This window comes from Hemitrygon akajei, chromosome 5 (genome assembly GCF_048418815.1).
Source record: "Hemitrygon akajei chromosome 5, sHemAka1.3, whole genome shotgun sequence".
Classification (NCBI taxonomy): Eukaryota; Metazoa; Chordata; class Chondrichthyes; order Myliobatiformes; family Dasyatidae; genus Hemitrygon; species Hemitrygon akajei.
In genome coordinates this window covers 34,466,866-34,480,286 of record NC_133128.1, presented here as the reverse complement: position 1 = coordinate 34,480,286, position 13,421 = coordinate 34,466,866, and the positions used below count along the sequence as shown (strand labels likewise).

The window sequence follows — 13,421 nt, the reverse complement described above, 5'->3', positions numbered from 1 at the left end:
TAGAGGGTGACCATTTTTTGTGCGTAATTTAAATTCCTTTGTGTGCTACTGGCAAAAGGTGTGTACACACACAAACACACACACACCCCCACCCACCCACCCTAGAGGGAACATTGCAGTTAATATCTAATTAGTTTTGTAGATTGAGACATCTGGGTCCGATTTTTGAATAAACTACTTTCCAGGTTTATATTTGCTTCCTTAAAAACAGTCTGGAACTCTGCTATCAAATTGAGAAATGTAAAGCAAGTTGATCTTATTTATGGCCTGCCACTGCCCTACCTTTCCCTGCACTATCTGATAGTTGAAACAACATATTCAAACAGTATTCACAGGCTCTTTTTCCTGTGGGCCAAATATTCTGTCCCTAGGGATTTATTCTGGAAATCAACTGCATGATTTTTTCCTGAGGATGTGGAATATTGATATTAAACATTACAGATTGAAATATATTTGGGTATTAGTTGGACTTGTGATATGGTAATGCAAATACACACTGAAAATTCTGCAGTTTTGGCTGTGAAAAGAGATGACCACAGATACTAGGACATGGAGCAAAATGATAAGTTGCTGGAAGAACTTGGTGGGTAGAGCAGTATCACTGGAGGCAAAAGAGATGCCTGACATTTTGTGTTGAGAGCGTAAAAAAGTATAGCATAGGAAAAAGCCGTTCGGCCCACAGCGTTATGCCAAACCGATTAAATTAGTAATCAAACGGCCAACTAAACTAATCTCTGCCTGCTGACACAACATTATTAATGTCTTGTTTGGGTTTTTCCAGGGGTTTATCTCCTTTCTATGTAAGTTAAAACTCCTCATTTCAGAAAGTAATGGCAACCTAGCATATTTTTTATCTCCATGTGTCTCACTTTACGTTCAGCCACAGATCTCAGGGAATGTGTTCGGGGCAAGCCAGTGGTATCACCATCTGGCTTTTATTTTAAGAACTGGTGGATATCCACAACCTGTAATATTCGTCACTTTACCACTCCTGCAAAAATTACAAAGTGCCTTCGTGGGAAAAAAGTTCATCTGTTTGGAGATTCTACAATACGCCAGTGGTTTGAATACCTGACAGCTCTCCTTCCAGGTTAGTTTGATTCATCATTTGATCTTTGTAACAATGTTTCTCTGTGCATTTAAATATAAAATGGAAATAAGACAGGACATAATTGCACTACTCTTGTAGAACTGAGAAACAAGATGGGGACGGTCAATCTCGTGGGGATGTGAATAGGCTTCCCTGTTGTCAGCACAAACCTGAGCAGGTGTGCAAAAAAATTGCTCTGTTTTCTTTTGTACATTGGTTCTTTGTCAGTCTTTGTTTATGTATAGTTTTCATAAATTCTACTGTATTTATTTTCCTGCAAGAAAATTAATCTCATGGTGACATATACATACTTTGATGATAAATTTACTTTGAACTATGATTGAATTTAATTTACTTAAATCTTACATCCATCCCATGTGAGGGAGTGAAAATCTTTGTGCTATGACTCCGTCGCAATGTACAGAAGTAAATTTATAAGTCTACCAGCTTGTAGAAAGAAGCTGTCCCATAGCCTGTTGGGCCTGGCTTTAATGCTGTTGCAGCATTTGCCAGACGGAAGCAGCTGAAACAGTTAATGGTTGAGTTTCCCCAATGATCTTCCAGGCCTCCTTTACACACCTGCTGTTGTAAATGCCCTCAATGGAGGGAAGTTCACATCCACAATTGTGCTGGGCTGTCCGTACCACTCTGTGTGGTACCCAGTGATCAGGGTTGGTACAGTTGCCACACCAGGCATTGATACAGCCAGTCAGGATGCTCTAAATGGTGCCCCTGTAGAAGGTCTTGAGGATTTAGGGACTCATGCCAAACTTCTTCAGTCGCCTGATGTTCAAGAGATGCTAACTGGTGGGGTACGAGGAAGTGTAATGGAACTAGGAGTACAGATGCTTGGTTCATTCCAAACAGCATCACAAATAGACAGTGTTGAAAAAGACGTTTAGCACAGGCTGTCATCAGTCAGGGTACCGAGCATAGGAGTTTGGACATTATGTTGCATTTGTATAAGCTGTTGGTGAGACTACACTTGGAGTTCTGTGTAGAGAGTTGATCACCTTGTGTGTAAAACTGTATCACACTAAATGTTGAATTGACTGCATTGGTTGCTATGTGGTTGATAACAGGGTAACTTAACTGGCTGCTGTGAAGTGCCCTATTGTGGATGAGCAATGGTAGGAGAATGCCAGGTTGGTGTGAGGCAGTGAACAGGCATCAGGAAGAATTTTACCAAATAAGTGGGAGGAATGTGATTAAGAGGAATGCTCTAAAAGCTGGCAGAGTCAACGGGCCAAAAGGCCAAATTCTGTGTCAGTAAAGATTATGAAATACAGAAACTCTGATAATCTGCTTATAGGAGCTCTCCAGGTTGCACAAGATCTGACGATGCAAATTCCCCCATAATTTTTAAAGCCTTTGTCAGAGCAGCTATGTTAGTTGCAGAAATCCAAACATCTTCAGGAGTTATGGAAGTACTAATACATTCAAAAGGCAACAAGTCTTATTTTTTAAAAAAAACTATTTTCATGAAAGTTCCCTACAGCAATTAATCAGATGCATTATCTTTAAGAATTTAGCTTCTGGCTTACAATGAGAGGCAACTTAATAGATTTACATTGTAAACTAACAAGGCTAGCTCTTCTATTGATACTTATAAAATCCTTCATCAAATAGTATCACCTCCATTGAATCCAGTAGATGGTGGCATGCACTGTCACAGCGGCCTCTCTGGATCCAGTCAAAGGTGTAATTGTTCATCCTCTGTCTTTTTTTTCCAATCACAAGACACTTTCCTGGTAAGTTCCTGGATTGAATGGAGCCTGACTTGTTGCAAATCATGTTGTTGCCCGGACTTGTCGAGTATTGTCATGGCAAAGGAGTGTGCGGTCCAGCAAATAGTGAAAATTATTAACTTGGACATTTTTATTGTGATAGAAACATAGAAATCCTACAGCACAATACAGGCCCTTTGGCCCACAAAGTTGTGCCAAAAAAGTCCCTACCTTAGGAATTACTAGGGTTACCCATAGCCCTCTATTTTACTAAGCTCTATGTACCTATCCAAAAGTCTCTTAAAAGATCCTATTGTTTCTGCCTCCACTACCGTTGATGGCAGCCCATTCCACGCACTCACCACTCTGAGTAAAAAACTTACCCCTGACATTCCTCTGTACCTACTCCCCAGCACCTTAAACCTGTGTCCTCTTTTGGCAACCATTTCAGCCCTGGGGAAAAGCCTCTGACTATCCATACGGTCAATGCCTCCATTATCTTATACACCTCTATCAGGTCACCTCTCATCCTCCGTCGCACCAAGGAGAAAAGGCCGAGTTCATTCAACCTGTTTTCGTAAGGCATGCTCCCCAATCCAGGCAACATCCTTGTAAATCTAATCTGCTCCCTTTCTATGGCTTCCACATTCTTCCTGTAGTGAGGCGACCAGAACTGAGCATAGTACTCCAAGTGGGGTCTGACCAGGGTCCTATATAGCTGCAACATTACCTCTTCTGATCACAAGACCCCGTTGGACATTGTGTTGTCAATGAGCCAGTGAACTGGGATTTGGAGTGTTCTACATTGCCAGTGTTCATTGATAACACAGGCAGCAGTGGAACAACATTGCTTCAGTTGTTGCACAAAGCAGGTCCTCTTGTCCCAGTCTCAACTGCAGCAGCTGTCCGGAGGAGAAGACACCGAAGGTGATGTGGGAGGGAGCATTGTTCTCCAGTGTTCACTGAGTGGAAGGCAAGCTAGACTGCCTTCATCTGTGGCTGCACTAGTGCATAATGAGCTTGTTTTTGCAGAAACGTGGCTCAAAGGCAACATACCATGCTCAATCAATCTACACATCATCAGGCTGAAGTTACGTTATTTTTGTTGACACTCCTTTTCTGCTGACGTAACTGTCTGACCTGTGTGTAACTGTTGGCTGTGTTTCATTTGGCTATATTCATCTGTATGGTTGAATGATAGTGAAGCATAAAATTGAACTACTGTAAAGCCATCAATATTAATCAATGGATTTGAGACATTCTGACTGTGTACCATTGTAACTGCTTGAGGAAGACAAAAAAATGGTCATGTTAATCAACCTGATTAACATTGTTCATTTTTGACTTTTGGAAAAATTGGTTTATGGATATTCTCAGGAGAAGAACACTTATGTAATCCCTTTTTGACTCACCAAGCCCCTATTTCTCTCACTTATTTTAAACTTACCTGATTTATTGAAAATTGATTATAATAGTGTAAAATCTCCATACAAATGTGCAACATTTAGTTGTCCAGAAAATAAGCTAATAACACTGAAGTACCAGGTGTGCTGAATTATTGGGGTTTTGCTGCAATGTGAGAATTGTTAGAGCTTGGAATCTTCGGAGCAGCAGCTGACTTATTTACCTCAGCATACCCAACCTCAGTGCTCACGTGACCATAGTAGTTCTGCGGCTGTTCCAGACTAACCACTGGTTAATGGTAACTTGAATACATTGATGAAATGGGATTTAACAATTGTAACATTAGCAATGTAATTGAATGTCAAGGGGGGGGGGTAGATTATCTCCAAATGGAAATAGTCATAGCTTGGCACTTACCATATATAACTTGAGGAAACTAAATGATAAAGGCTCCAGGATTCCACTGTGAGAAATGCCCCTCTTTATTCAGCTCTAACCTTGTGAGATAGTTAATTCAATGCCTCCCTTTGGAGTTATGTTGTTTAAAATGTCTATTCAATTTTCAAAAAAATTATCATCAGGATTGTGACTTAACAAGTTAAATATATTTTATTTAGGTCTTAAAATGTTTGATCTTGGCAACCATATCAAGGCTGGCCCTCTGTGTGCTTTGGATGTGGAAAACAAGATTATGCTGGAATATTGTGCTCATGGTCCACCAATCCAATTCAGAAGTCTTTCAAGCCAGCATTTGTATTATATTTCAAATAAATTGAATGAAATTAAAGGAGGGAAAGATACAGTTATTGGCATTACCATATGTGCCCATTTCAACACTTTCCCAGTGGGAGTCTACATCAGAAGGCGGCAGTACATCCGGAGATCGATTCTGCAGCTGCTCAGCAGGAATCCAGATACAGTGATTGTTATAAAGACTGGGAATGCACGGGAAGCTAACCAAGATTACATTCTTAACTACAATGACTGGTTCTCTTATCAACTCGATGTATTGATGAGAAGAATATTTGCACACATGAATGTTGCATTTGTGGATGCATGGGAAATGACCATAGCCCACTACCTGCCCCATAACATACACCCTCCACAAATTATTATAAAGAATGAAATAGATGTGTTTCTTTCATATGTGTGCCCTTCTGAAAAGGAATAAAGGTATTTGTTTACCGTGCAAAGCAAAATCTACATAATGACATTGGAAATCTTAGATTTGTCTGTCTAAAATTGGTGCAATTTGAACCATAGAACATAGAACCACAGAAAACAGGCCATTCAGCCCTTCTAGTCTGTGCCAAAACTTTATTCTGCTAGTCCCATTGACCTGCACCCAATCCATAACCCTCCAGACCTCTCCCATCCATGTATCTATCCAATTTATTCTTAAAACTTAAGAGTGAGCCCGCATTTACCACGTCAGATGGCAGCTCGTTCCACATTCCCACCACTCTCTGAGTGAAGAAGTTCTCCCTAATGTTCCCCCTAAACCTTTCCTGTTTCACCCTAAAACCGTGTCCTCTCATATTTCTCTCTCCTAATCTAAGTCGAAAGAGCCTACTCCCATTTACTCTGTCTATACCCCTCATAATTTTGTAAACCTCTATCAAATCCACGCTCATTCTTCTACACTCCAAGGAATAAAATCCTAACCTGTTCAATCTTTCCCTGTAACTCAACTCCTGAAGACCTGGCAACATCCTAGTAAATCTTCTCTGCAGTCTTTCAATCTTACTGATATCCTTCCTATAGTTAGGTGGCCAGAACTGTACACAATACTCTAAATTTGGCCTCACCAATGTCTTATACAACCTCACCATAACAACCCAACTCCTATACTCAATACTTTAATTTATGAATGCCAGGATGCCAAAAGCTTTCTTTACAACCCTGTCTACCTGTGCCACCACTTTCAGGGAATTATGTATCTGAACTCCCAGATCCTTTTGTTCCTCTGCACTCCTCAGTGCCCTACCATTTACTGTGTATGTCCTACCTTGAGTTGTCCTTCCAAAGTGAAACACCTCACACTTGTCTGCATTAAATTCCACCTGCCATTTTCTAGCCCATTTTTCCAGTTGGTCCAGATCCCTCTGCAAGCTTTGAAAGCCTTCCTCGCTGTCCACAACACCTCCAATCTTAGTATCAACAGCAAACTTGCTGATCCAATTTACATTATCATCCAGATCATCGATATAGACAACAAACAACAATGGTCCCAGCACAGATCCATGTGGCACACCACTAGTCGCAGGCCTCCAGTCTGAGAAGCAATCCTCCACTACCACTCTCTGTCTTCTCCCACACAGACAATTTCGAATCCAATTTACAACCTCTCCATGGGTACCTAGTGTCTGAACCTTCTAAACTAACCTCCCATGTGGGACCTTGTCAAAGGCCTTACTAAAGTCCATGTACAAAACATCCACAGCCTTTCCTTCATCTACTTTCTTGGCAACCTCTTCGAAAAACTCTACAAGATTCGTTAAACACAATCTACCACACACAAAGCAATGCTGACAATCCTTAGTGAGCCCTTGGCTGTCCAAATACTTGTATATTCAAACTCTCAGAACACCTTCCAATAATTTACCTACTACTGATGTCAGGCTCATTGGCCTGTAATTACCTGGTTTACTTTTGGAGCCTTTTTTAAACAACGGAACAACATAAGCTACCCTCCAATCCCCCGACACTGCACCTGTGGCTAAGGACATTTTAAATATTTCTGCCAGGGCCCCTGCAATTTCTACACTTGTCTCTGTCAAGATCCGAGGAAATATCATGTCAGGCCTGGGGGATTTATCTAACTTTATTCGCTGTAAGGCAGCAAGCACCTCCTCCTCTTTAATCTCTGTATGTTCCATGACACTACTGCTTGTTTCCCTTCCTTCCATATACGCTATGCCAGTTTCCTGAGTAAATAGTGATACAAAATAACTGTTTAAGATCTCCCCCATCTCGTGAGGCTCCACACATAGACAATCACTCTGATCTTCTAGGCGACCAATTTTGTCCCTTACTATCCTTTTACTCTTAATATACTTGTAGAAACCTTTTGGGTTTACCTTCACATTATCTGCCAAAGCAACCTCATGTCTCCTTTTTGCCTTCCTGATTTCCTTCTTTAGTATTTTCTTTCATTTTCTATACTCTTCAAGTACCTCATTTGTTCTTTGTTGCCTATACCTGCTATACACCTCTCCTTTTCTTAACCAGATCGTCAATATTCCTTGAAAACCAAGGTTCTCTATGCCTGTTAACTTTGCCTTTAATCCTGGCAGGAACATGCAAACTCTGCACTCTCAAAATTTCACCTTTGAAGGCCTTCCACTTACTGAACACATCCTTACCAGAAAACAACTTATCCCAATCCACTTCCTAGATCCTTTCTTATTTCCACAAAATTGGCCCTTCTCCAATTTAAAACCTCAACTTGGGGACCAGACCTATCCTTACCCATAATTAACTTGAAACTAATGACATTATGGTCACTGGACCCAAAATGTTCGCCTGCACGTACTTCTGTCACCTGACCTGTCTGGTTCCCTAATAGGAGATCAAGTATTGCATCCTCTCTGGTAGGTACCTCTACATATTGATTTAGAAAACTTTCCTGAACACATTTGACAAACTCCAAGCCATCTAGCCCTTTTACATTGTGGGAGTCCCAGTCAATATATGGAAAGTTAAAATCCCCTCCTATTACAACTTTCTGTTTCTCACAACGGTCTGCTATCTCTCTACAGATTTGCTCCTCCAATTCACTCTGACTATTGTGCGGTCTGTAATACAACCCTATAGTTTTTATTTGAAGATGAATTCAATGCATGAATTAATTTGTCACTGTAAACAAGTATTTTGTCATAAGTGATTCATTTTTGGGCATTCTGTACCGGAAGCTTCAATAAAAGTAATAGTGTTAACTTTGAAAGGTTAGGAATTTGGGTTTTGAACATCTGGGTCATCATCTTTGTGTCTTCATCTGTCATGTCAAAATTGAAGTTGCATAGGAGGGCTATTATATAAAGGAAATAATAATACATTCATGATTTACAAAATAACAATTTATCAAGCAATTGATTGTCATAATCCAAATTGCTTATTCTGTAAAGGATTCATTGAATATCAGAGAACTTGGGATTTGTTGATTTTGTGTCTTAAATTAGGTGCTTTTGAAGATTATCTTTATTGACATAGAAATTATTTGTTAATAATTATCTTGAAGCTAATATAGAATTAGACTAAAAGAATTCACAATGTTCAAAAACAGACCAGAGAACTGCTACGTGAGTGATGATAGATTAGATTCTGATATGGGTCTCTATTGTGGACTGAGAGTGGGAAGGGGCAGGGAAAGGGGAATCAAGGTTGGGAAAAGAGGAAGGGAGCACAAAGCACCAGAGACTTTCTGTAATGATCAATAAACTACTTGTCTGGAACTAAATAATCTTGGATTGGTGTGTCTATCTCTGCACCATTCCCGACATCCTTTGCTCCCACCATATTTACAAACTCTCTTTCTGCTGCACGTTGACAAATACATTGCTATACAAAAGACAGTCATATTATATACAGTGCCCATAAGAAGTATTCACCCCCCCCCCATGGAAGTTTTCATGTTTTATTGTTTGACAACATTGAATCGCAGTGGTTTTAATTTGGCTTTTTTGACACTGATCGACAGAAAAAGACTCTTTTGTGCCAAAGTGAAAACAGATCCCTAAAACAAACATACAGAACCTAGGACTTTTGCACAGCACTGCAAGTCTTACCCTCTTTCAGCGTTATCATAAATGAGCAAGCACAGTAATTGCTATACTTTGTAGCCTGGGAAAAACACACATTCAAGCCAACAAATACTTGTTAGGGGCTTTAATTCCTTTATCTATTTTAGATGTTTTAATGCAGAAAGAGGGTATCAAAATAAAAACAGCAACACAAATTTAAAAAGAACAGTTCCTGCTGTTACAATCTCAGCTTAATTTCAGTCCATTAATATCAACTAGTTACATATGCAGTATGAAAGTAAATAAATCAAAATATACAAAACCAATAGAGTAGTGGCAATTCTAAAAAAAATACAAACATCAGAATCTCACCAACCCTGTACCTTATATACAACATCAACATATAAATAAATACATCTTATCTTAATTAAGTATACTCGCTTAGGGACACACATGCTCATGCATAGGCTAGACCCCCAAACGAGTTTTCCTCACTCACGCTACGCAAACAGAAATGAACACATTCACATTACTCTGTTATATTCACATTCAGTCATGAAATAATAAAGTATGACAAAAACTTTTACAATATACTACCTTGTAGTTAAATTACTAGAAAAACTAACCTACTAGGCCAATAAGGAACTTCACACAATCACGCTATCCAGCGCTGATGCCTTACTCGCAAAAATTTAAAGCATCCACATGTAAAACATGTCAAATTACCGATATTGTAGATTTACAAACAAGCATACTTGAATTTACATGGATATTATCAAATATTATTGACCTTTGCTTACCATGCCTGGGGAAAGCAACTCCCAGCACTCGACACAAACAAGAGAGAATCTGCAGATGCTGGAAATCCGAGCAACACACACAAAATGCTGGAGGACCTCAGCAAGCCAGGCAGCATCTATGGAAAAAAGTACAGTCGATTTGGCATGCTGAAACCCTTCAGCAGGACTGGAGGGAAAAAAAGATGGAGTCACATGGTGGGAGAAGCACAAGGTGATAGGTGAAACTGGGAGGGGGAAAAGATGAAGCAAAGAGTTGGAAAGTTGATTGGTGAAGAAGTACAGGGCTGGAAAAGGGGGAATCCAATTGGAGAGGACAGAGGGTCATGGGAGAAAGAAAACTGGGGGGTGGGAGGAGGAGCACTAGAGGGAGGCGATGGGCTGGCAAGGAGATAAGGTGAGAGAGGGAAAAGGGGATGGAGAATAGAAAAGGAGGGGGGGGATTAGCGGAAGTTCGAGTAATTGGTGTTGGGGGCTACTCAGACAGAATACGAGGTGTATTCGGACTGTGGCTTCATCGCGATGGCAGAGGAGGCCCTGGATGGACGTGTCAGAATGGGAAGGGAAAGTGGAATGAAAATGGGTGTCCACTGGGAGATCCTGCTTGTTCTGCTGCGCGGAGCGCAGATGTTCAGCGAAGCAGTCTCCCAATCTACGTCGGGTCTCACTGATATACAGGAGGTCACACCTGAAGCACCGGGTACAATGGATGACCTTGTTCTTTCTTCCATGGCCTTCTGTCCTCTCCTATTAAATTCCTCCTTCTCCAGCCCTGTAACTCTTTCACCAACTTCCCAACTCTTTACTTCACTCCCACCCATTTCATCCTCTGAACTTTTTTTTCTTCAGTCCTGCCGAAGGGTCTCGGCCCGAAACGTTGACTGTACTCTTTTCCATAGATACTGTCTGCCCTGCTGAGTTCCTCCGATATTTTCCATGTGTTCTCAGCAATCGCCATTCATTCAGGAACTTTGTAACTCTTCCTCCACACTGCATGTGCACAATGACGTCACCGGTTTCTCTTAAAGGCACTTTAGCATTACCAGGGTGAATACACAAGCACACTTTAACAATAAAATTTAATATTAATGGTCACCTGATACATATAATACAAAGCATGGCTAATAATTTATGTTACAACATACAAGGAGCTATAAAAGAATGATGTGCTATGAAATACAAACTTCAAGACAACTATTTGAGCTTAATAGCTATGACATCATGCAAGTTCTGTACTTACAGTAGGTTCATTTAAATTTATGTAAACTATGGTTGTAATACACTGTACTGCTGCTACAAAAAGTTAATACTCAATATGCATGCTCGTGACAATAGATTTGATCTTTAACTTGTAATTGAAAATGCCATACCCCAAATGATATTTAGTACTTAATGTGATATGGACACTGCCCTCTTAACATATTACACATAAAAATAACATAATGGAAGTTTCCATGTTCTGTCACTGCATTCATAGGACACAGACATTGAACTACTTGGAACAGGACTAGATGTGAGAAGGAAGCAAGGGAAGAAGGGAAGATAGGACGCTGGACCTGACACCGGCCCCGGACCGGACAAGGACTCCAGGCCTGGGCTAGGACCTGATGAGGATAGGGAACCAGGACATGGAACTGGGGACTAGGAGCCTCAGCTTGGACTCCGAGCCAGAGACTGGACAAGGGCCCAGAACCTGGGTCTTGACTCGGGCTCGGACTCCAGAACCCGGCGAAGACAAGACGTAGCTACAGAACGAGGAGAGGCACAGGGCTGGACGTGAGACTGCTGGACGGGACAAGGGAACCTCAGCACAGGACGAGGGAATCCCAGCACCAGGCAAGGTACTCTTGTGCTGGGTGAGGCACATGGACATGACAAGAACCCAGAGCCTTGGTCGAGGGAGAAACAGGAACATGGAACACCAAGCCAGGACCCCTCCTTGGGTACAGGATGTAGGGCCGGGACTCATTACTCAGAACGTGGAACGCAACGAGACTATTCCCGGTTGCGGCAAAATGGCCAGACCTTCCTAGCGAAGGCACGGACACAGACAGACAGTTCCAAACAGGGCGAGGCTCCAGGCAGGAAGGTGAAGAGAAGGGATACAGACAAGGGGTTTGGACAGGAACAATCCAGCAGCCCGAGGAACTCTCTCTCTCTCTCCTCACCCCCCCCCCCCCCCCCCCACCACCCAGCTTAATGGTGCATTACCGCCACCTCCTGCTCCGGAATGTGTGATAGACTCACATTCTAAATCCCTTCACCCAATCGCTCACACACACATACCCTAACCTACACTTTATCCTCCCATCTTTGGCCATCCTAGTACCCTATTCCTGTTTATCCATCATATCCTATTAAAAAAACCCTGTACCCCTTAAGAAAGCTAAAAATACCCTGACCTGTGTTCTGTCACCCATGCCCAGCAACCCTTTTAATGTGAATTCCTGCACCCCCAATTCCCTTAGATTAATTCTCATCATCTCTCTCTGTATCCCATACTTCCTGCAACTCAGAACTACATGTTCTACTGACTCCTCTTCCTGACATTCCTCACACAATCCTGTCTGGTGTTTCCCTATCAATTTCAATGTTTGGTTTAGTGCACAGTGCCCCAGCCTTAACCTAGTCTACACAATTTCCTCTCTTCTGTATCTACTACCTACAACACTTTCTGGTATTTGATATAAATGCCTCCCTTTCCCCTCCCTGTCCCATATTTCTTGCCACATTTGGTTGATTTTTTCCCAGATTACACAATTAACCTCTGCTTTACTGATACTAATGTGCATTTCTATATTTTCTTTCTTTAATGCCCTCTTTGCCAACTCATCCACCCTTTCATTCCCCTTCACCCCTACATGAGCTGGAACCCATAGAAATTTAACCTGACCTCCCTGATTTGCAACTCTTGTGACTGACTGAAGGAATTCATGAAGTACATCTTGCCGGCTGTTTGAGTGAGAAGACCTTAAACTTGCTAGAACTGAAGATGAATCTGAGCATATCAACGCTTTGACTAGTCCAGCTTTCTCCACCCAATGCAACGCAACCAACACCGCCATCATCTCCATTGTATACACCACTAACTTATCAGATGTTCTTCTGCTGATTGCAATTGCTTTTGCTGTTATAGCCACCCCAAACCCTGTCACTCCTGTTTCAGGTTCCTTAGCACCATCTGTATAGACCTGAGTATAATCACTATACTTTCCATCACATGACATTTAAATGCACTTACCAAATCAGTTTTATATTTTCCTTTCCTTTTTACCTCTAACAAATGCCAGTCTACATCAGGCCATACAAGCTTCCATGGAGCTACAACCGGATAAACTACTGAAGGACTTATCCTTAGATCAAACACTCCACATGATCTAGCAATATCATTCCCTACCCGACTAAAGTTTTCCCTCTGAAACCTCCCATTTTCCCAGGACTCCTGCAACACTCCTTTAGCAGGGTGAGAATCATTGTGTCCCTGCAAATTAGCCCAGTAGTTTGCCATCAATTGCATCCTTCTTAATTCCAAAGGCATTACTCCCATTTCTACCTGCAGGGCTGACACTGGTGATGTTTTAAAAGCCCCACTGCACATTCTCAAAACCTGAGCCTGAATCACATCCAGTTTCCTTATAAGAGACTTGCTGCTGATCCATAT

General features: G+C 41.4%; 1 protein-coding gene across 2 annotated transcripts in view; it reads left to right on the top strand.

The window, feature by feature from the left end:
• Positions 1 to 8,616, top strand: part of LOC140727629 (NXPE family member 3-like) — a 34,668-nt gene extending 26,052 nt beyond the window's left edge. For both annotated transcript variants that reach the window (XM_073045236.1, XM_073045235.1), the window contains 2 exons: positions 881 to 1,090; positions 4,839 to 8,616. In XM_073045236.1, coding sequence (XP_072901337.1) covers positions 881 to 1,090; positions 4,839 to 5,392 — 764 coding nt within the window. In that variant the 3' untranslated portion in view covers positions 5,393 to 8,616. The remainder of the gene's footprint in view (positions 1 to 880; positions 1,091 to 4,838) is intronic.
• The last annotated feature ends 4,805 nt before the right edge of the window (positions 8,617 to 13,421 follow it).